At 36.4% G+C, this 24,643-nt stretch overlaps 1 protein-coding gene across 2 annotated transcripts in view; it reads right to left on the bottom strand.

Annotated features, from left to right (window-relative positions):
• Nucleotides 1–24,643, bottom strand: part of HUNK (hormonally up-regulated Neu-associated kinase) — a 57,298-nt gene that overhangs the window by 12,106 nt on the left and 20,549 nt on the right. The window contains exons 3-8 of one of the 2 annotated variants that reach the window (XM_032220179.1): nucleotides 20,478–20,533; nucleotides 18,328–18,463; nucleotides 16,916–17,043; nucleotides 11,490–11,619; nucleotides 3,956–4,118; nucleotides 224–308 (exon numbers count right to left, since the gene is read on the bottom strand). In XM_032220179.1, coding sequence (XP_032076070.1) covers nucleotides 224–308; nucleotides 3,956–4,118; nucleotides 11,490–11,619; nucleotides 16,916–17,043; nucleotides 18,328–18,463; nucleotides 20,478–20,533 — 698 coding nt within the window. The remainder of the gene's footprint in view (nucleotides 1–223; nucleotides 309–3,955; nucleotides 4,119–11,489; nucleotides 11,620–16,915; nucleotides 17,044–18,327; nucleotides 18,464–20,477; nucleotides 20,534–24,643) is intronic. The other variant, XM_032220178.1, reaches the window with a different exon arrangement.

The raw sequence follows: 24,643 nt of genomic DNA, 5'->3' as shown, positions 1-24,643 counted from the left end.
TTCAAAGTACATGATATGATATTTTTGGGAGCAAAACATTTTATAAAGCTGATGCATTCAGTTTCTAAGGCTATCAATTCAAAACAACTCTTACACAATCACTAAACATTTGGGAATAGATTTATTTTTGTATTCTTTGTTATATCAAAAGTCTATTGGTTTATAGTAATAACCAGTGGGAAGTGCAAATACTGTCTGGCTCCAAATGACTAAAATAAAAGATTTACCTCATAGGAATCCTTATTTGATTTGTATTTTTCTAACCGACACAATTGGTTAGTGCACATATTATCAGAAGCTTCAGTTTTCTAGAAAGATGGAAAAAGAAGACAAATCTGAACTGTAAATTAAGATATAATTTTAGGAAAGATATACTTAAATGTTTAATATGTATTACTTTCATTCTATGAATCACTTTGTTAAATTAGCAAAATTAGTTAAAAACAAATAGTTTTTTTTTCAATTTAAAAATTGCTACAATTCAATAACTAAATATATTATATTACCAAATATATTAATTACTAATTATTAGTAATATATAACTATATATTACTATATAGTAATTATATTACTAAGTGTATTACTATATAATATATATTACTATATATTAAATATTTTACTATATGAGTTGACACATAATATTTATTACTTTCCCATTCCTATAAACTAGACAATGCAATTAAACTGGAAAGCAAGTACAACATAGCACTTCAAAAACTTAGTTCAGACAATTTTTTTCATATTTAAATTAAAAAGCCTCAAAATTTTCCCAACATGATTAATGGGAACTATCCCAAGGGCAGAGAGGTTATAATAAATTTCCTTATTAATGCTCTCATTTCTCACATTTCACAAAAAGAATCATCATGTGAACCCAAAGGACAGGCTAATGATGAAATGCACAAATTAATATTTATTTAACTTCAAAGAAGCAATGGTGGAATTTTAGATTTTGTAGAGAAAGGAAAAAATAAAAAAAGTTTAAATTATTCAAAGCAGCAGAATTGAACATTTAAAAAACCATGTCGAAGGACAACTTATAGTTCTTTGTTTAGTTTTGACTGCATCAGAATTATTGTGGTTTCCAATAACATGGCCAGCAGCTGAATGATTCACCCAGATTGCAGTGTGCAAGTCTGTGATATGCTATGCAATTTTCTATGTTCTTATCAAAATAGGTTCACTAAGCTCATGAAGTTCATGATGTACCATATGTTGAAGATAAGATGTTCTTTACTTTACGCCAGTTTTTGATACATAAAATTTATTTCAGGAATTAGTGAGCATAGTTTGGCATGAAGTTAATGCAGAACAAAAGGGATATTTCTAAGGATTTCCTTCGGAAGAAAAAAAAACTGTCGAAAATAAATATAATAAATCAAAAGCCAATTCAAAGGCCAAGAAGTTGGCAGTATTTCTCCAACTAAATGATTAGATGAGGTTTTTAATCATTTTTGGTGGACTAAAAAGGTATATCCCATTATTAAAAAAACATCCACTGCAAAATGTGAATGACTTGTATTTTTTTTAAAAAAGAACTTGGCTCATGTAATATGTATTATATTGGAGAAAATCTTTATCATTGCTAAGCAATAACACCCACTTAAGAGCACATAATCAATCACATAGTAAGATATCCGCTCTAACACAGAGACATCATTTAAGAAAAAATATTGATACTGTTATTGATTTATTGCAATGGACATGTATTCAAATGTAAGATATACAATGGATTGATTTTATTTTGTAGGACAATAGCCCTGAAAGATAAGTACTATTCCTTTGAATACTAAAATAAAATTAAGAGTTATAACAGAAATAAAAGGAAATGACAGTGGGAATTTGCACCCATGGCAGGATTTATTTAACTATTTATTTTTTATCAATGATGATAGTAATAATAAACCCAAGGATTACAATGGCACTTTGTCAGAGAAATAAACATGAAAAGAGAAGCAGAAAAGGAAGAAGAATTGGTCTGAAATATCCTAGAAGAGATCAAGCCTGAAAGCATTTGACATAGATGTACTGATATCCTGCAAAATGCTGCAAGGAAAATTCCAGCTACTGCAATTGCAACAGTAAATCGTGTTTGTCATACTATGGAATTTCCCCAAAAATTGCACAGAAAGGGAATGTAAAGAATGGAACAGATACTGTACTTGTACTGGTGATACTGGAGGGCAAATAAAAAAGATTTGTTGCATGAGGTCAGAGGTAAGAATTGTTTGTTTAAATGGATTAGACTATGGATAGCAAGGGCAAGCATCAGTCATGAACTGATCTATGATTATTATTTTACTTTCTTTTTTTGGTTTTTATTTTATTTTATTTTTAAAAAAATGCAAAACTCCAAAAATTAAAAAACAAACAAACAAGACATTTAAAAAGTACATTAAAGAATACACACACAAACACATATAAAAATATCATTCCCCTAGTTGAATACTGTCTAATATATTACTACAATATTAGTTTCCCATCCCTTTGTGAAATTGGCTCAAAACATTTTTAAACTACTAAATCTATTTGCAAATTATTAACAGAAATTATGGACATTAAGTCGAGGACTAACTGTAAACATCTATACAATACATATTCTATGTGAGTGTAAAAAGCACTAAACTCATATTTGACTCCAAATAAATCACACCCAAGAACTCTTTATAGGAGCCTGGGGAGGGTGGAAAAGGCTTTCCTCATCCCCCTGGGAGGCCCTCCAGATGCTGAAAATGGTCTGTTTGCCGACTTCTGGGCAGACCAGAAGGCCCGTTTTTCACTCTCCCTGGGCTCCAGAGGCTTTCTAGGAGCCCGGGAGGGTGAAAATGGCCTTTCCCACCTCCCCGGAGGCCCTCTGGAGGCTGGAAATGGTCCATTTAATGGGAAGCCTCCTGAAACCTCCAGAGAGCGAAAAATGGCCTAACGCACAAACTGGAAGTTCAAGAATGGACTTCTGGTTTGTGAGTTGGGAAGTTTTTCGCTCTCTAGAGACTTCAGGGAAGCCTCCAGAAGGCGAAAAACAGCTGAAAATCAGCTGGCAGAGGTGACGGGGCAACACCTCGCGTGCCCTCAGAAATGGCTCCGCATGCCACCTGTGGCATACGTGCCATAGATTCACCATCACAGACTTAAGTCATTTCTAGACAAATCAATAATTACATTAAAATAAACAGAATTTCAAAAGAAACACATTTAGGATTGTACGAAATTTGTTTTTAAGAAAATTTATTAAAATTATGGACAGCGATACTGTTGTTCTAAATTTTTTGTATTACATAATTAAATTATTTTTGGTTCCAAAATCACAAAAAGCATTGTATACTGAGAAAAAATATCTGTGTTTTTCACAATCTAATAAGTTATTGATTAATTCATTGTGCTGCTCAAACCTATTTATTTTCTAACTGGATTAAATTGTTTGAAAATATACATGTAATAAGCAGGTAGAATCAAAGTGGTTCTATTTCCATTAAAGTTTACCCTGGTAGACTACAACTTCACTTTTCCCTGTAACTTGAAAAAAACAAACTATTCCTTGCTAAGGTAAATTTCTTTGTTATAATAAGGAACAATGAAATGTTGGCAGAGTGAGACAGACCTGTGGAAAAAGGCTTTTATGTACAGAGAAAGCTTTCACAAGAGGCTTTGAAAGTAGTTTTTGCCCAAGGATATTCTTAATTATTCAAATCAGCTACGTTTATCTCCACCCCAGATATTCAATTCCCTAATTTTCCTTCCAAGAGATGCTCAGCAATCTATGATCAGTGAAAATGTCTGTTCCCTTAAAGTTTTTCATATTTTGAGATGGTTCATGTTTTTCCCGTCTATTTTTGCAAAGTTGAAGAATTTCCCCATGCATACTGTACTTATTTCTTAGTATCTCCATTTTTGGTTACTGTTATTCTACTAAACTTTCTTAGGTTCAGCAATTATCCAAAATTATACTTACTTTTACACCTGCCGTATAGCGTTCTAGCTTCTTATTAAGAAGGATGTAGATGGCGAGCATGTGGCAAGCTCTGTTTGAAAGGATAGTGTTGATCACATCACTATTCTTATAGCCAAGCTTTTCTGTCATGTACAGCAGCACGCTTTGACTTATGTCTTGTAGATGAATTCTGCAAAAAATATTAATTATAACTTATAATCGGTAATTTAATGGTCATTTGAAATTATGGTGGATCTCCCAAAAGCTACTTATAACCTGGTCCTGGCCTGGTATGGCCACTACAGTCCCCATGTTCATTCATCCACAGGACATTGCAGTGCTCCCACCTATCTTACTCTCCCCCCATTGGATCCCTGCAAGCATTCCCCCCATTGGATCCCTGCAACCAAGGAGTACATCAGGGCACTTAGGACAGCAAAAAGATCGTATATTGCCACCTTGGTCGCGTCCGCTGAGTCCCGCCCAGCTCCGTTTAGGATAACCCGTTCCCTCCTAAATAGGAGGGATACGAGGGACCCCTTGCAGGGTAGGGCTGAGGATTATGTCCAGTTCTTAGCGGACAAAGTTGCTCGGTTTTGGTCGGATTTGGACTCCACCTTTGCAGATCCAGCCGAGGCACAGGAGGATAATTTAGCAGACCATCACTGGGTTGAGTTTCAGGATGTTGCCCCTGGGGATGTGGACAAGGCCATGAGAGCTGTGAGTGCCTCCACTTGTGTACTGGACCCGTGTCCCTCTTGGCTGGTTGCCAACAGCAGAGAGGTGACATGGGGCTGGATCCAGGCGGTTGTTACCGCCTCCCTTCGGGAGGGATTCTTCCCCTCCGCACTTAAAGCGGTGGTGGTGAGACCCCTCCTGAAGAAACCATCCTTGGATCCAGCCATTCTTAACAATTATCGTCCAGTCTCCAACCTCCCCTTTGTTGGGAAGGTTGTTGAGAAGGTGGTGGCCTCCCAGCTTCAGCGGTCCTTGGAGGAAGCCAGTTACCTTGACCCATTCCAGTCCAGCTTCAGACCTGGTTACAGCACAGAAACCGCTTTGGTCGCATTGACCGATGATCTCTGGAGAGCCAGGATGGAGGCCATGCCTCCATCCTAGTTCTCCTTGACCTCTCGGCGGCTTTCGATACCATCGACCATGGTATCCTTCTGCGACGACTGCGGGAGGTGGGGGTGGGAGGCACTGTTTTGCAGTGGTTCTCCTCCTACCTCTCGGACAGGTCGCAGTCGGTGTTAGTTGGGGGGCAGAGATCGTCCCCTAGGCCCCTAACATATGGGGTGCCGCAGGGTTCGGTCTTATCCCCCCTACTATTTAACATCTACATGAAACCGCTGGGCGAGATCATTCGGAGGCACGGAATAAGATACCACCAATACGCGGACGATACCCAGTTGTATCTGTCCGCCCCGTGCCAACTCAATGAAGCGGTGGACGTGATGAACCGGGGTCTTGAAGCCGTTAGGGACTGGATGAGGGCTAACAAGCTTGTACTCAACCCGGATAAGACCGAGTGGCTGTTGTGTTTCCCTCCCAATAATTTGGCTAGTGTTCCATCACTCAGGCTGGGGGGCCAAATATTATACCCCTCAGACAGGGTTCGCAACTTGGGAGTCCTCCTGGACCCACAGCTGACCTTTGACCACCATCTGTCGGCTGTGACCAGGGGGGCATTTGCCCAGGTTCGCCTGGTGCGCCAGTTGTGACCCTACCTGAACCGGGAGGCTCTCACAACAGTCACTCGTGCCCTTGTGACCTCTAGGCTGGAATACTGCAACGTGCTCTACATGGGGCTGCCCTTGAAGAGCATCCGGCGACTTCAGCTAGTCCAGAATGCGGCCGCGCGAGTGATTGTGGGTGCACCTCGGTTCGCCCACATAACACCTATCCTCCGCGAGCTGCGCTGGCTACCTGTTGATCTCCGGGTGCGCTTCAAGGTGCTACTTACCACGCATAAAGCCCTTCATGGTAGTGGATCTGGGTACTTGAGAGACCGCCTCCTGCCAATTACCTCCTCGCGACCTATCCGATCACACAGATTAGGCCTCCTCCGAGTTCCATCCGCCAGTCAGTGTCGACTGGCAACCACGCGGAGGAGAGCCTTTTCAGTAGTAGCTCCGACCCTTTGGAACGATCTCCCCATGGAGATTCGTACCCTCACCACCCTCCAGACCTTCCGCACAGCCCTCAAGATCTGGCTATCCCGTCAGGCCTGGGGTTAGATTGTAACTCGTCCCCACCCGAATGATGAATGTTGTTTCTATTTTTAATTATGTACTGTTTTTATATGTCACTGTCTGTATTCCCTTCCCCACAAGTTGTAAGCCGCCCTGAGTCCCCTCAGGGAAAAGGGCGGCCTATAAATAAACTTACAATTACAATTACAATTACTTACAATTTCCCTCTTCCACTGCTTCCTGCTGGCCTTATCCCCCTGCACATGGCCATGAGATAATGCAATCTGTTCCTACACCCTGGAAGGCCTTAGAACTTTTCAAACGAGGAGGAGGGTATTTGGCATGGTGGGGTGGGAATCAGATCTAAGGTTTGGGGAAACCTATTGGCAGTAGGGAAAGGCCTGTGAGGATCCAAGGGGCAGGAAGGAGAAGATATGCAGGCCTGGGCGTGTGTTTGGTCTCCACAGGCCTCCCCCACTCCTGAGGTACCCCATGCTCCATTTAACAACCTGAACATTTGTTTAACATTCACTGGGAATATTAAGGATGATGGGATTGTTAAGTAAAATGCTTCTCTCAACAGCAATTGTGAAAGGCAACTGTAATGGGCAGGGTTCATTATGGTTGTATTTCAAGGATTAGCTGTTGGTTATCTCCAAGGTTCTCAGGAGAAAGACGGCAATCCTAAAGGCATTATTGAAAATCACCATGTTAGTTAATATGACTAAAAGATTTAATTGAGCGATTACTGTGTTCAAGCTATGTTGAAAAGAGCAAGCTAATATGTTTTTAAAGAAAAATGTATACTTGAAATGTATCAATATGGTAGATTAGTCACAACCCAGTTTGGGGAGGGCTGTCCACATTTCAAAAGAATCATTATTTACTTAGTGGGGAAATGGACCATTAATCATACAGTTCTCCTCATTTTTGAAGAAATATTGACTGATTGATGTTGGAACTATTAAGCGTGTATATAATTTCCACTTCTATTGTAGAATTTTATGTGTACATGTTTCTGTGTTTTTTACTAAAGAATGGTGAAATAAAGTCAATGGGCACAGTCTTGGTCTCTACCTCAAGAAACACTTAAATAATAAAGAAGAGTAGTTAATTGCATGACAGAAAATGGAACAATTAATTAAATGGTCTTCTAAAATCTGGTGTCTTCTAGATATGGACTGACATTCCCTGAACTCCTAGTTAGCATTACCATCTGTCTAGGAATTCTTGAACTGCTAGTCCAGAGAGTACCCTTTGTGAAAGGCTAGAACAGAGCTTCAGCTATACAGATAGTTGTAAACCAGGGGTGTCAAACTCAAGGCCCGGGAGCTGAATCCGGCCCACGGGGTACTTAGATCTGGCCCGCGGGACCTCTGTCAGCTTTGGAAACAGTAAATGACCATCCTATGGTGCCTCTGCCAGCAAAAACACAGCTCATGATGCCTGCACGTGGCCCTCCCATGCTCTGTTTTCACGGGAAGAGGGTTGCAGCATGCCATTCAGTGGTGGGTTTCAAAAAATTTTCGAACCTACTCTGTGGGTGTGGCCTCCTTTGTGGGAGTGGCTTGCCGGCCATGTGACCTGGTGGGAGCGGCTTGCTGGCCATGTGTTTCTTCCTTCCTTCCTTCCTTCCTTCCTTCCTTCCTTCCTTCCTTCCTTCCTTCCTCTCTTTCCTTCCTTTTGTCTCACTGTCCCTTTTTCCTTTTTTTCTTTCATCTCTCTCACTTTTTCTTTCTTTTTTCTTTTTTTCTTTATTTATTTCTTCTTTTCTTTCTCTCTCTCTCTCTCTCTGTGAGTCTGTGTGTGTGTGTGTGTGTGTGTGTGAGACAGTGGTGGGTTTCAAAAATTTTTGGAACCTCTTCTGTAGGTGTGGCCTGCTTTCCGAGTCCACTGGTGGAACCTCTTCTAACCGGTTCGGTAGATTTAATGAACCGGTTCTACCGAACTGGTGCGAACTGGTAGGAACCCACCTCTGATGCCATCACAACTGAAAACGGAGCTCAGGAGCCCATTTTCACTGGCAGAGCACTCAGGCTACCACAGGCAGCCCAATATGAGTGGTGTCAAGCTGGCCCCACTGGCGTCAAACACAACCCTGATGTGGCCCTCAATGAAATCGAGTTTGACACCCCTATTGTAAACGAATACAATAAAACTCTTAAAACAGAGCCTTCAAAATATTGTCATACGTGCATTCAATTAAGAAGTTTTCAATTCATTCAGACCATCATTCAGTGCCAGGTTCTTAAAAGTGTCCAGTTTCTGTTTCAGATTATTTTTGCAACTTTATTCTCAATAGGTAATAGACAAGTTGCATGTGACTTCTATATAAATATATTCAAAGCAACCCCAACTAAGATGAATTATTTTTTAAAAACTTCAATATGAATAACAATTCAGTGGCAAAAAATTAAGAACTTCCTAAATTCTCCAATTAAAATTAAGCAAATTAAAAGTGCTTGACTTTTAATCAAGGACTAATCAAGGGCTAAAAGTGTAAATTCTGATTACAAAAGATTTCTCATTTTATTACTACTGATTCCAATTATGCAGATATTGATAAACAATGTTCATTGTCATTGCAACATGTCTGCATTTTATTTTGTCGTAAAAATAAAAGCAATTGTTTTTTCTGAAACATACAACTAAAGATCAGTAATTATTTATTTTCAGAAGTGTGCTTATGATAATGTCTTATAAAAAGCTACGTGAAATTTGTTATGAAAAAAATAAATGCCACTGTATTTTCTCTGTACTGATTTAAATTATTAGCAAAACTAATAAAGTTCCCCAAGCGGTAATTTACATTGGATTTATGCTTTGTTTTCTGCCAGTGACAGTATCCAATGTGGCTATAAAAAAAAAGATAATTGAAATCACAAACAAATATAATTGAATATAAGTTAAAACTGATAGCATCTACCTAGACTCAGGTGAAAAGCCTGCTTAATTAAGGAAAAAGATTCAAATATTTTCTCTGTGGCAGGGATTTCCAAAGCCTGCAAAGAACCATTGTTCTGTTTTTCATAATCTCACCAAATCTGTTCTCGATGTTGGCCAAATTAAAAACAAGGTTGCTGTTATAAGGGTCAATGTAATTGTTACATAGCCTGATGCCAAGCTATATAGGGTTGACAGTACTTTAAATTATAAACAGAATCAGATTCATAGATATTAACAAGAGAGACCACTTGCTCACTATAACTAAGCGCTGCCAACCTTCTGGATGAGGCGCCTGAATTAACAAATATTCCAAACATTTTTCAAATCTTCACATAAAGAATGTTACATTAGTCCAAAGAGGAGCCAACCACCACATTTGCTTAATGACTGCTGCAAAACACTGTGGTAAAATCTGGTCAGTTATGTAATGACCCACTTAACAACTGGCTTGACTTATGACCACAATTCCGGGCTCAAATACAATCATAAATTGAGGACTACCTGTACATATTACAGCACGTTCCTCCCCCCCCACAAAGGAATACTGAAAAGTAACTGGAAATTATCTCTTGTAGGATTCAAAGAACTTTATTTTATAAAAGCAAGTTGTCATTGCTGCTTCTTTTAGATATGCAGAATAAAACTTTATTAGAAATGGCAGGTTTCACAAATTCAACACTTCCCCAAATCCTAAGGTTCTACAGAGTGAAAAAATACCAGCAAAAGTAGCACATTTGATATTACGTTAACTATATTTACTTCTGAGTAAGCATTTATATACTGTAATTATAGTGTTGGTCTGATAGGACCCATTCTTTCTTATATCCAATTAATGGACAGTTTTACAGTATAACTTATCCAGCTCACAGATTCTGCCTGCAATTATGAAACATCCTTCCATCAGAGATTACCTGCCACTTACACCAGTGGTGGGATTCAAAATTTTTACTACCAGCTCTGTGAGTGTGGCTTGGTGGGCATGGCATGACTTGGTGGGCGTGGCTTGGTGGGCATGGCAGGGGAAGGATACTGTAAAATCTCCATTCCCTCCCCACTCCAAGATCCCCATTCCCTCCTGCAAGATCCCCATTCCCTCCTGATCAGCTGGGACTCGGGAGGCAGAAAATAGATGGGGGCAGGGCCAGTCAGAGGTTGTATTTATCTCTGAACTACTCAAAATCTCTGCTAGCGGTTCTCCAGAACTGGTCAGAAACCTCTGATTTACACTGACTCATCAGTTTCAATTTAAAATCTAGTTAGACAAACTTTTAGATTTTACTGCGCCCCAGGTTGTGTTTCAGAATTTTATTTTGTTTCGCTTTATTGTTTCCATGGCTGCTACTGTATGTTTGATTTGAATAAAAAAAGCTTAAATAAATTATTTTTAAAAATGCAATTTAATCATAATTCTCAGAACCAATTCCCATGTATGACTTCATAAAATGTGACTTTGATGCTTTAGAGATCTGGTAGCAAAACAGTAATGCTCGGATAATGATTGATCTCATTTTCTGCCATACAAATCAGTCATTTTTTCTTGCAGTTCATTTACTGTAGTATATTTTGTTCATTCTTGCTGCCTAGCAGCAGCCAGGCAGCCGAACATAAATGTAATGTTTGTATCCATCATATAAAAGCTAAACTAGATGTTTAGAAAGGTACCAGCCTCCCTGCTGTATTAATATCCACCCATGTGTTACATAACCGTCATTACCATAGTAACTAGCATTTCACAACTATTAAGGGTTTTTATCCTAAAAAAACCCTCTTTATTTAGGTTGGGAAGGCTTTACTTCCACAGCAAGCTGTGAAAAAGCAATATGGCAAGCCAAAGGATCCATCAGTGCTTTTGGAATTAATTAGAGCAATCCTAAATCAGAACACAGAATAATCATCAGTGCGCCATACTTTGTCCTCTTCCTAAGGAACCCATGAAGACTGAGCAGAATGAAACCCAAGAGTAGGAAGCAGCAAAGCAGTCAAGTTGAAGGAGAGTGAAGAAACTGAGAAATATCCAGGTCAAATCTCCCTGAAGTTATCAACCCAGAAGATTGTCTAACCAAGGAATTATGCTCTCTGCATTTACATTTTTTCCTTTAAATGCTGAGATAATAGTAGGAGAGCATTTTGATTACTTGAGCAACTTAGCTGAAAAATGTATTATTTTGTAACTTTGTTCTTTACTACTATGATTTTTCCCCAGATAATTTTCAAGCTTAGAAATACCAAAGGAATTAAGAAGTGAGTGCAGAAGCATATGGTTATCATGAGGTCTTAAACCACTTCTGAATTGTTGCAGAGAAATTAAGAAAGAAACTCAACCTCCAATCCAGCTTTCTGATCAGAGGCACCTCAATGTCTTCAGTGGAATTTTATCATGTTGGCAGAATACCCAGCATATTCTGTCTTTTGTGCATTACCTGTTTGGATACGTGACATTATTCAGTGGTCTCCCATTCTCACTAAGCCAACGATTTGCTAATGCTTGTTGGATGTTTGGTCTCTTTGCAGGATCTGGTTCTAGCAGAATTTTTAAGAAGTTTACAGCTGCTGCAAAGACATTGAGGGAAAAAGGGAGAGGGAAGTGTTATTTTCTTTGCAACTATATTTATTCTTTTGAAGCCAAATAAGGTATTACGGTAGAATTATAGTTTTTTTCTCAACATCTGAAATGCAATATACTCGCTGCATTTGCACATTGCTTTTATATATTTAAAAGAGTAAGCTGGTAAACTAAGGAAATCCCTTATGGTATACAGTAGTGAAAAAGATAACTTTAGTAGTTAAGAAAATAACCCCTCCCCAAATAAAATAGATAATTCAATCTTTATAAACAGTTGTATTTTAAATAAGTTTTGAGTAGCTTTGAATTATAAACTGAAATGTCTATATTCCAGACTGCATTACACAATGATTACTTTTATTCACGTTTTCTTGAATATTCCAAAGTGGCTAAATTTACACCCAATTTTAATTCATGGTTTATAAAAGATGGCACCAGATTGACTGAATACATCAAAGCAAAATCAAACCAATAACTTTATTGCTTAATGTAACATTCAAGTCTTGCATCTTAGTGTAGTTAATAAATAATGCTATGGCAGAATTTGGACTGATTGCTGTTTCAGTGACTAATTATCCACTTTTTATGCTAAGTTTTTAAATGTAGATTTAAATCTGAAATACTAAATTCTATATTTTAATAAATAAGGTTGTAAGAATATCATTATAATTGACAGTGACAGTCCTTTTGACTTAATTGCATTGATGTTGTTTGAGAGGCGGTGAAACTAATATTTTATTTAAATATAGTGTCCCATTTAGGTATGAAGCAACTAAATATATCAACTAAACCTTCTTTAGTCACATGGGAATTGTCTTCTACACAAAGAAAAGGAACTTACAATAAAAAAAACTAATTGTTTAGCATCAGGACAAATATATGCTTTCAACTCTTTAGTGATTCCAGCATTGATCAGTATAGATTAGGGCTGTCAAACTCCCGGCCCAGAGGCTGGATGTGTCACGTGCTGTTGATGCCCATACCCAGTTAAGCGAAGGGGGAAAAAGTCCTAATACGTCATGTGACTCCACTGTGACGATTTGAGTTTGATACCCCTGGTATATATCAACCATGGATGATTGCAATGAATTATGGTTTAATAATAATTTAAATAAATAGTCAGCAATAAATTAATGAGGCACTGCACTTGGCATTTCTACTTCATGTAACTTTCTGGTAAAAGAATCACCTCTTGCAATTGTGTGAGTGGCCCACCTGGTCCATTATCCGATGACTAGAGAAAACGTCTGAAATCTGTAGTAAAATAGTACTGGTAAATGTTTGGAAAACATTCTAACAATATTCTGCTCTTAAGAATACCAATCCAACTAAAAGGAACAGAACTGTATATATTTCTGCATTTCACATGTCTGAATAAGGTGCAGAATTTGTGTTTTCTATCTGTGTAACAAGACATCAAATTTGTCGTTAAAAGGATATCATTCATAAGCAGGTTATCACCTATCCTCTCACAACTGTACAAAGGGATTCGCTTAATCACTATCCTAGCAAACAATGATGTCAAAGGTTTTTCCACATGAAATCAGGAAAAGGAAGTATGTGCTCATGTTCCACAATAGATCAAGGACAAGGAAGAGAAAGGATGCTGTCCAATAAATCAGGATTAGATACTTTCTGGGCAATATTACATCTGTTGTGAACATCCTGCAGCAATCATTATTTCTGATGACCTGGATATTATATGATCTATGTCACATATGATACATTGGAATATTTACATCAAGAATTTGTAAATAATCATTTTTAAATTTGTGGGTATTTGGTGTATGGGAATTTTAACATTTTTTCTGATGTTTTTCCACTAATAAAACATCAGAGCTTTCAACCAGAATCCACAACAGCACTTTATTACCCACACCAACATTATGATACAAAGAAGTTAAGCAAAAGCTATCCTTCCCAAGTTGCACAGATGGTGGCATGATCATAGCTACAATCTCAGGAGAAACAAGTGGGGCTGAACTTATACTGGCAGTCCATAATCAAGTGACCTGGAGCTTACAGGCGTTATAAATCACATATAGTCGTTAGTCAACATTGAGCAACTTTCTAACACCATGATGGCGAACCTATGGCATGTGTGCGACAGGTGGCACACGGAGCCGTCAGCTCCGTCATGCGCATTGTCAGCTTTCTTGGAGGGCCGTTTTCACCCTCCCCAGGCTTCAGGAAAGCCTCCGGTGCCTGGGAGGTGAAAACTCCCCCCTGCATGTGGGGAAGTCATGCACGCATGCACGAGGGGAGATGCACTGCATTGTGGGTGTGGGGACGTGTGCACGCACGATAGAATGTGCACACACAATTTTGGCACGCTTTTACAAAAAGGTTCGCCATCACTATTTTAATATATGGCAACTAAAGCACTTATAAATTTACCTTCATAATCCATGGCTAAGTTGGTCATATAGGAAGAATAGAGTCATAAACTGGACATTAAGCAGAAAAGAACAATAGCTTGTTAACAAGGATGTTTTCCTCTCTTCCTCATCCTTTTCTCAGGAACTACATACCCCACAGCATATAAAAGTTATTCCTTCAACTAAACTTGAATATTATGTTGCTGCCTTATTTTTCCCCCATCCCCTTTTCTTTTTCTCAAAATATAGGACTATGCATTTCCCCACTCATGATTTATAGTGTCTTTTAGTATCACACAGCCATTGTTGTGACTATAAATCTTGTCTTAATTACTGTTATATCAAGCCAGCGATAGTTGGATGACTCCCTAAGATGCTAAAAATCCCTGGGGAGAATTTTAATACTGATCTAACTTATTAATACCCCTTCCATTTGTAACTAGTTTTCTCTAAGATCCATTACAATTCTTTTAAATTATGTACAAATATTTATTATAAATAAATAATCAACACTTGCAAATGCCAACAATTAAGTGAACTGTGAAACAGACTTATGAGCCATATACACTAACATGCTACTCTTCCTTTTTAATAAGGTATAAGTAGCTACTCTATAAGAATAAATCTATGGTAGATGCATCTTCAATTGTAGCTATGTCAAACAGGAAAGAAGGATGATCCAAATAAAGTTGGAAAAACAGAAAAACAGAATTCTGGTGGTCTATCAAACAACCTTTTGGAGACATTCCCAACCTTACTTCATTTTCCTGTTGTAGATTAGATAAATCCGAAGCTCAACAGTCATAAAACAAGAAATAAATATTTGAACATGAATAAGTTTGAGGTTATAGCCAAGTTCCGTGACTAGTAATCAGAAATTGTTTGTTTTACACTAGAGATAAGCAATTCACAACTCATGGATAACATGAAGCTCCTCAGTCCCCATATGGTCCCTTTAATTCTTTAAAATCATACTGGTGAGATTTGGTACATGAGATCTGTATCTGTTTATAGTTGTTCCAGTTGTTTTTTGTTCCTTTGAGTCAGTACTGATTCCTGGCAATTGCTTGAACAGGTTCCTGCTGTTTTCATAGCAAGTTTCAGAAATGTTTTTGCCATTGCTAGAACTGAGAGAGAATAACTAGGCCATGGGCAACAACCTGGCTTTGTTTTGTGCCTAAGGAAGGACTAGAACTCATAAATCTCCTCATTTCTTGCCTGATGCTGTAACCGTCATACCAAACTAGCTCTCAATAATGTTTATGCAGCATGCCATAATTTGCTGTTTCTGGAAAACACGTAGCTAATATTGTCAGAACTACAGTATACAGACAGAATCACAACAGTTTAAGTAGCATAACACTGAAATAATTTAAATCGCTACGGTAATATTTACAATTTGTTAACTCATCAAAACTGCCTACTTTTTAATGCTAGATATGCCTAGATAGAGTATGCTTTTTTAAATATTAAGGGTTGCCTTGAACATCAAGATGGATAGTAAATAAATTTGATAATAATAATCTTACTTTTCACAATAATGATACTGTTCTTATAAAAATTAACAAATACCCCCTCCAAATACTGCCCAAGCAAAAGTGAAAGTTTCTATTTACTTCTTTTGGCCCCAGAAAACACTAGTACACATGAGCATTTTGAAATACTGGGTTAGTTGAATTACATTAATTCCACACAGGAGCAAAACAAGATAAAACTACTATAAAATGTAACTGATCAAAGTATAAATGATTCATGAAAGAAATAGGTATGCAATTAGATAGCTCCAAATTGCCCATAATTGCCACTTCAAACAAGAATTCAAAAACAAAATCTTTCTTTAGATACAATCGTCTAACCTGACACTTAAAATAAATATTGGACTGGAAGTATGAATATAAACTAGCCAGTACTACTGACTGTCTCTGGGAAATCTTTAGCACAAAATATCAAATACATTAATTGTGTGGAATATCAAGAAAATTGTTGGAAAGAAACAGAGATACTTTGAAGGAGGAGTCTTCTTCAGGAAGTTTTCTTTAGTTAAATATTCAACTGTTTAAATATTTAGTAATGTGGAAATGAAATTTAATCGCAGATATATTACTTCTATTTATTATCTTTAAATGTATGTGAAAACTAAAAAAATAATTCTACAAGGATTGGTCTACCAGAGAAAAAGTTCAAATAATATTTTCATACTTCTATGGTGCTTTGGGATGAATTATTTTTAGATATAAAGCTGGAACAAGTCCCACTGAGATCAATAGAATTTACTCTTGGGCAGCCTGTTCTATGGGAGAGCAGTAAAGTTCTTTAATATACTAATAAAAAAATAACAATACCTGATGTGCTCAGTTGCACTGGAGCAGGTTCTTTAACAATTTCATTGGCAATTTGTGCAAACTCTTGTCCACAAGAAGTTAACAGTGCAATGCCCACCTTTAATTATGAGAATACAGGTAGTTCTGGTTCAGCAACCATTCAAAATTACAATGGTGCTAAATGAGGAGACTTACGACTTGTAGGTCCTTGTAGTTGCAATTGTCGCAGCATTCATGCGATCATGATTTCAATGCTTGGCAACTGGCTTGCAATTATGTTATCACAGCATTCCACAGTTACATGATCAATGTTTGTGACCTTCAATGCAAGTTTCTGATAAACAAAGTCAATGGGGAAACCAGCAGAAGGTTTCAAATGGTGATCATGTGATGTTGTGCCTAACAGCCATGTGGGATTCACTAAAAATGGCAATTGGTATTACCACTGTAAATCATCATAATCATGTGGCCATGTGCTTTATGACCACATAGCGATGGAATTTCCAACCCCAAGTACTGTTATTAACTAAGGGCCACTTGCAATAGAAGCTAAAAAAAAATCAGCAACACTTAAATGCATTTACCTGTGGAAAGCTGAGTTGGGTATGGATTCATTTCTTTGTCAATCATCTTCTGGTACAAAGCTCTCAGACTGAATGGCTCAACAGTAAATGGCAGTGTCCCAGTCAACATTGCATACATATTTACACCACTGCAAAATAAGAGTGGTGGGCGGAAAAAAGGGGTAAGCAAAAAGTTCTACTGGAAATGAAACAAAAGATGCAAAAATATTAAGTTTAGTGGTAAGCAACTCTTAATTAATGGAACATAATAAAACATGTTAGGACATTCTTGGTGTATTTAATCCACAACAATCTCGCCTGCCTCCTAAGATCCTATTAATTGAAAATCAATGCCTGAACCTGAAAACATACAGATGTAAAGTAGATGTTCTGTCCCCGATTTATGATCTCTTCCAACATGAATTATGACTTTCACCTGGATTGAAAAAAATATATGAATCTGCTAGGTGGCTACCGTGCATTCAGAAAGTATTCAGACCTCCTTCACTTTTGTCAATTTTGTTGTGCTATAGCCTGATCCTATAGTTGTTGAAATTCATTTTTTCTCTCATTAATTTCATTACAGTGTAGCCCATCTCCATAATGACAAAATGAAAACATTTTGAAAACAATGGGGTGTGTATGCGGAAACTTTGAAATTAGGTTGCAAGTAGCTCTGGGAGGTCTGTTGTACTTTTGAATGCTCATTAAACAACTGGTTGTTAAGCAAGGACCACCTGTGTTTGCGATGGAAGATTTTATATCCATAAGAGTAAATTACTTTTTTCTAATTTTCTTTAACAAATACTTTTTGTGCTTTTATAAAGGGTCCTTGAATATAGAGCTCTGGCTTTTTGATCAATTATATATTAGGTACTACAGATACATTAGATAAATTTATATATGGGTAGAGAACTTTAATATTAGTGGAAGAGGGGAAATAGCAAGGCCCATAAGGGACAAGAATGCAGTACCATACTAGGCATATGTCTAGGGGCCAAGATTCTTTTGTATTCTTTATTTTTGCTTTGGATTTGGAAGGAAGCTTTCTTCTTTGTTTTAAAATTATATTAGGGCTATTTTAGGGATTAGCCTACAGCATGTATTTGTTTTCCATATCAAAATGGTGGGAAACAGTGCTATCTCTTGGCAACTGTGCTGGAGGTCAAGGGCTACAGCAAGGGGACAGAGGAGTCCCTTGGAGCTTCAATTTATTCAATTCTGACTTAAGAGATGGAGTGCAGTAGCCTATGTTTAGATGACAGAACGAAACACCAAAATTATGTCAATGCTAGCGAATGAAATTAATTATTCATCTTCAAAGTGGAATATTGTGTTAAAAAGTTCCATTTTCAACAGAACTTTTTTTATTTTTGCTAGTGTAAACAAGATGTGCAGAGAGAATATGCTGCTTTTAAACTATATTAACTCACATGGACCAAACATCTATTTTGGGACCATATTTCTTCCTTGCAAGAAGCTCTGGTGCTGCATAAGCAGGACTGCCGCATTGGGTGCTAAATGGATCAGTGTAGCCCAGGATACTTGCACAATTGCTCAAGCCAAAGTCTGTTAGGAAAAAACAAAGAATAGATATTTAAACCCTGCATTAGAAAGACTGTAGTCTCTAAATAGTTATCATTTATTACCTTCATATGATTTTCTTTTTCTTTTTATAAATCTTGTTTTAGCTAAAGCAGAAACTTCCCTCAATTGTATAATGGATCCCAATCACCATCATTCCTAGCTAGCCTGGCTTTTGTAGTCCATCATATCTATACAGCACCTGGTTGGGTGTAGAGGTAGGTTACAGAGTTGTAATCTGAATGCTTTTCTTAAATTATCCAAAAAATGGAAATAATGTTCCAAAAGAGTAAACATAATATCCTGGGATATAATTCTGATTTTCTTGCCTCTATGAAACACCCAATTCCGTGTATACCTTATAGTTCCCTAAGGGCATTTTATTTTAATATCAGCAAGGTTTTTTACATACTGATCTACCTTGGAAAATGACAAAGAGTTAAGTATACCACTGGGTATGAATAGCTTAAGATTCTTAAATGGAACCTGATAGGAATTGTGTCCATATGCAGACAAAACACTCAGCTGCAAGATATAACAAACACAACAGGGCTAAATATAAAAAAGGCACATTTAATCACAAGCAAGCAGCACTAATAGAACCCTAGATAGGCAGTGCTTTTCTTCTATTTTGAATTGTGATTTACTTAAATATACTCAAGTAACCTACACCTTTCCATTAAAAGGTATTATTGCCAAATACCAATATTAATATTTCCTTTGAAAATAACTCTCATCCTCATTTTAAGATTGGTCCTTTGTTAATAAAAGGTACTAATAGACTTTACTCTTGGATACATAACAATCGGCTGCATTTGAGGCTGTCAGAATTGTATAAAAGCAAGGAAATTTCTATGGTACATTCTTATGTTCTATGGCATGCTGGCTAGGGAATTCTGGGACTTGAAGTCCACACATCTGAAAGTTGCCAAGGCTGAGAAACACTGTTCTACAACATTTGCTTACACAGTCTACAGTAAGGAAATATTTAGGCAACTAAAGCAAATGCAAAATATTTATATTCTATTTTTGTTTTATACTGTATATATTGTTTGGCAGTGACTGCATTCAGAAGCCAGCTTTATATGTTCTGGAGTAACCAAATAGCCCATTATAAGAACAAAAGCTACCAGATGTTAATACAATTTTAAAATACTTCTGTCGTCACCTAGGCTTTAAACTAAGTTGTTGACTGGCTGATGGTAATATGTATTTTTCAATACACTGGTGAATGCTATTTCTTACATACAAATGTTATATAGGTCTTTCCCAAATTGGTGCCTTTTCCCAAAGCTATTTTGCCAAGCTGTCACCTCATTAGTGCCCTTAAGCCGTGTGAGACAAAGCTCTGTTTCACAGATTTTCTGGCCCACTTAAGAGGTAGTAATGCCTGTTTTTAACTCACTTTATTCACATTCACTGTTGCAACAAAATGAGTTGACTCGGCAGAATTAAATCCCTAAGCAGATGCTTTTATAAAGGAGATATTTTCCTTTTAATGCCCTCAACTAACATTAATGGGAGTTTTACACAGATAGTAATAAAAGATGACTCATTTATGATTTCTGTAGAATGTGTATGATCAATGCAAACACTGCATTTTTAGAGACAGAGGTACAATGAAGAAACCTTTGAGTTTTCTCAAGGTACTTGTTATTTTAATTTTGCAGACAAATGTATTGATTGAACACTAAAGTTTGCTTCACACTATGTGAACAAAGATCCCACTTGATTGCAACATCAAAAAGATCTTAAACTTTAAGTCACTTAAAATAGGAAACCAAATGTCAAAGGAAGATGTTTATTCTACTTCTCCAAATATTCAGCGTGCTTCACAAAATATATATTTTAAAATTTACTATATTTTCTGAGTGTTTGTAAGGAAACACATGAATTACATACATAATCCAATAGTAAAAGTTCAATATTTTAAATGTTAATTTATGACAAAAATACTGATTAGTGACTGAAGACTACAATTACTACAAGACTTTCATACCAATAAGCTTGATATTGTTGTCTTCATCTAGCAAAAGATTTTCTATCTTCAGATCTCTGCAATATACAAAAATATTACATAAAATTTCAAACAACTGAGCTTTCAATATTTTCAAATTTAAGTATAATCTTTATTGTCATTGTACTTAAATACAATGAAATTGAAATTTCATTAACAATCGTGATTACCTTTTTGTACAAATTGGTATAATTCTTGTTTTTTATATAAATATGAAGTAAAATACATTTGTTTATATTTTCATAAAAATGAATACATAGATCTGTTATTTTGAAGTTGATGCAGGCATTATGCTAATGCTATAAAATCAAATTAAGTATAAGTGTTAAAAAAGAATGCAGTAAATGTAATCATCCCTGTAAAAATTTATAAAACAAGCTAGTTCAGCTTTAACATACATCTCAAAAATATCAATTATGAATCAAATATTCTGTTATTCTATTAAGAGTGATCAATGTGAGATCCATGGTTCCATGCAATTCCGCAATCATTTTTTATATATCTTCTAAGGCTCCTCAGCTCCAGCCCCATGTTAGAGGCATATTCCATTCATTTGCATTGCTACTTCTTCATTGTTTTCTCCACCAAAATGCTAGAAAATATGGCCAATACTTTACTTAAATACATGAACTGCCATAATGTAAATGAAAAAGTATGAATAAAAAGGTTCAGAAGAAAAGCTAATTTTTGATTTTTTTAAGTCAGTTTTCAAGACTTCTGACAATGAATCCAGTTCTAGCAGCTGTATTGCTCTAAAATAAAATGAGAAGTGTGATACTTCGATAAGAAATGCATATCATGAAACAAATCTAAGATGCTTCAAACACCTATACTAAAAGCTGCCATCTTAACTGGTTTTATTACTGTTTAACTGTTTCTAGGGACTTTATGTTTAGAACACGGTCTATGTATTCAATATGCTTCATTACAAATTTTACATTTAACACAACTGTCATTGGATGGGATAATTACTTGGATTAGAATAAACAGGAAATGAAAATGTCCTTTTTCTTAGAACAATATACCAGATAGCTTTTAGGTAAACTGAAAAATGCCTTTTGAAGCTGTTTGAATAGAGAGAAAAGCACCAGTGCCAGCAGGATTTTTTTTCTCCTAAGACAAACAGCAAATACCAAGGAGCAATTATCTCAGGATGGCAAGATAGGAAAGAGATCATTCTCCTTGTTTGTCATAACGAAATAAAATAAAGGAAGTGCCTCTTAGTCTAAATATATTCCTAATATGATAATATGTTTTAATAACTACCTTTCAATAGTTAAAAGTACTTTATTACAGTAAAGTACTTAGCAGAGTCAACTGGATGGAACAATTCCAGTAACTCAAGAGTTCCCAATAAAAATTTACAACAAATCATGACACATATTTATTATTGAAAATGATAAAGCCAAGGAAATGCTACTGAAGGAAAATCTTATTAAATACACACTAGGAACCACATGCTGCAAGCCACATTAATAGCAACTATTGTCTTTAATCACAATGAAAACAGTGCAATATCACACCCAGAATATATACACCAAAGCATTAATTAGATTTATATATCAAGAAATAAGTTGAGCTGCATAACATGATTGTACGGTAAAACCTGAATGAAAAAAACTAATCAGGTATAAGACAAATATACTGGAAAGATTGTTGGGGAACCTTTTAACATTCTTGGTATAAAATCAAAGATAGTAGGATAATCTTTCTAATAAAAATTATTTCAGAAAAGATGAAAATAATGTATGAAAGATTCACATTACAACCTAAATGCATCAGGCTCATTGCAGCAGTTACTACTGATTATGTGCAATTATAAAAACATGGTTTATAATCCACTGTTTTTGCAGGCTACTAAATGTCTTTCTATACTGTAGACATCTCTATAAATATAAAGAGAGTATCTTATCAACTGAGGTATCTGATAAAGAATCTACAAAGTAGAAGTTAAGCTGCTAGTCTAAAAGTGATCTGATTATGTGTGAGCTAACTAATATCAGATTTTAGCACCCACATCAATACGTTTTCTCATTATCTTTCCATAAGCTGGTGCTCCAGGCCTTCCAATGATACTTACTCATCACCACATTAACTGAATCCCTCCATCTTGCTATTGGTTGTCTTCTTCTTTACCTTTCTTCCACTTTTCCTAGCATTAGAGCCTTCTTCCGGAGAGCTAGGTCTTATTATATAATATGTCAAGTATGATAATTTCACCCAGATCATTTGAGCCGCCAGTGAGAACTATGGGTTGATTTGTTTGATGATCCATTTGTGCATTTCTTGGCTATCCACAATATTCTCAAGAAACTTCAACATCATAGTTCAAAAGCACCAATACTCTATTTATCCCACATCTTCAAAGTCACATGGAGACAATTATATGTCCAGCGATCCTCATATTCTAAACACACAGCATAACCTGATTTATACAATCAGTGGTGTATTTTTTTACAATCAAGGAAGCACATACTTTTTCTTGGCATTCTTTGGCTTTCCCAATTATTCAGCATACATCAGAAGTAGCTCATGTTTCTTGCCTTTTATAAAGCCATCTTGAACACTGGTTTCTCCATTTCTAGGTAGGAAATCATCTGTATTGGATGGACTCTAAGCACTATTTCACTTGTATGTGGAATTAAAAGATGTATGATAGCAAGTTGTTTCTTTAGTCTCTTTGGTTAGACATTAAAAACAATCAACTATTTTGATAAATGTATCATGCTCATCTTTGGGCTGTTCCTCTATGTACATTTAAGTAGTCTTCAGTTACTGACTGCAAGTGGCACTCCATCACAAAGCAATGAAGTTGAAAAATGAAATGTCATGTAACTGTGCTGACTTATAGTACATGTCAGTTTTGATTGTGGTTGTCAAGTGAGTCACCTGCAGTTGTTAAGTGTGATGTCACATGACCACAACCTGTGACCTCTTGCCAGCTTTCTCATTGACTTTGCTTGTCAGAAGTCAGCTGTGAAGGTCAGAAATGATGACCATGGGATACTGTGATAATTGTAAATGTGCTATTGTAATGTCAAACGGTTGCTGAACAAATGGTCAGTAAATTAGGACATACTTGCAATGTTACTGCCAGAGATCATTTCATGAACAGTACTAAATTTTGTCTCCCATATCCAACTCAGGCCTTTACAAGCAAAAGACTGTTCTCTATTATATATTGCCCTATTTCTCAAAATCTGTTAGTTATCTGAATAATTAAGTTTGAGAAGATAATATGCACAGATCCTTAATTGAAGAAACAGTAGAAAACAGATACACAGGAAGCAGTCTTTGTTATTGAAACATTATTAAATTCCTTTCATTGATGTTTTGACAGTAATTACACTGAGTATCTGTAGTTTTAAAATTACTTTAAAAGTTGGTGAGAATTTCCTGTAAGATGCTAAAGCAAAACTTCAGGTTTGTTATCTTTGTCATCTTTACTTTCTTTAGAAATTGAAAATATTTATCCTGGCATTTACAATACAAAAGTTTGCTGAAATGCCTTCTGAAAAGAGATTTCAAGATTGTTTTCTTCTACCAGAGAAAAAGAAAATATAGTCTCTCAAACTTGAATGTGCAGTTTTTGTTAGTATTCAATCACATTCCAAGGCATACTTTATAGGTAGAGTCTCTGTCATAAAGGTATGCACAACATACATTCAGCAGAGATTCTCATAATCTGCCTGAGTGTTTCATGAAATATTTCATGAAGTCAAGGTCTAAATGCTTCCCAATACATACAAATTGATAACATTTAAATGAAATCTTGAAAGTTAGGTTTCAAAACATCCCTATGACATCAAGTTGCTTCAGCAAATTGGGGTTAAATTATATACTGTTCCATTTGTGTGCTTAATCTAACCCCTGCTGATTCAAGCAAACATCTTGTGACCCTAAAGTGTGATTGAAGCTCCCATCATCAGTCACTATTTATCTTGCTTACCTATGACAATACCAGATTGAAATTAAGACTACAACAACACCCGAGTAACCATGTCCTTCCCTACTATAGTGCTTAGAAAAAAAACATCACCTCAAAACCCGCCCGACACATCATCTCTGCTGGAATTCTAAGTCTCCATCATTCCACAGAAAGGGTAATTCATATTAGTCTGCTTTGCATTCAACACTAAATTAGAATT

This window comes from Thamnophis elegans, chromosome 6, assembly GCF_009769535.1.
Source record: "Thamnophis elegans isolate rThaEle1 chromosome 6, rThaEle1.pri, whole genome shotgun sequence".
NCBI classification, from domain to species: domain Eukaryota; kingdom Metazoa; phylum Chordata; class Lepidosauria; order Squamata; family Colubridae; genus Thamnophis; species Thamnophis elegans.
The sequence above is the reverse complement of the archived record's forward strand: the minus strand, read 5'-3'. Positions and strand labels throughout refer to the sequence as shown.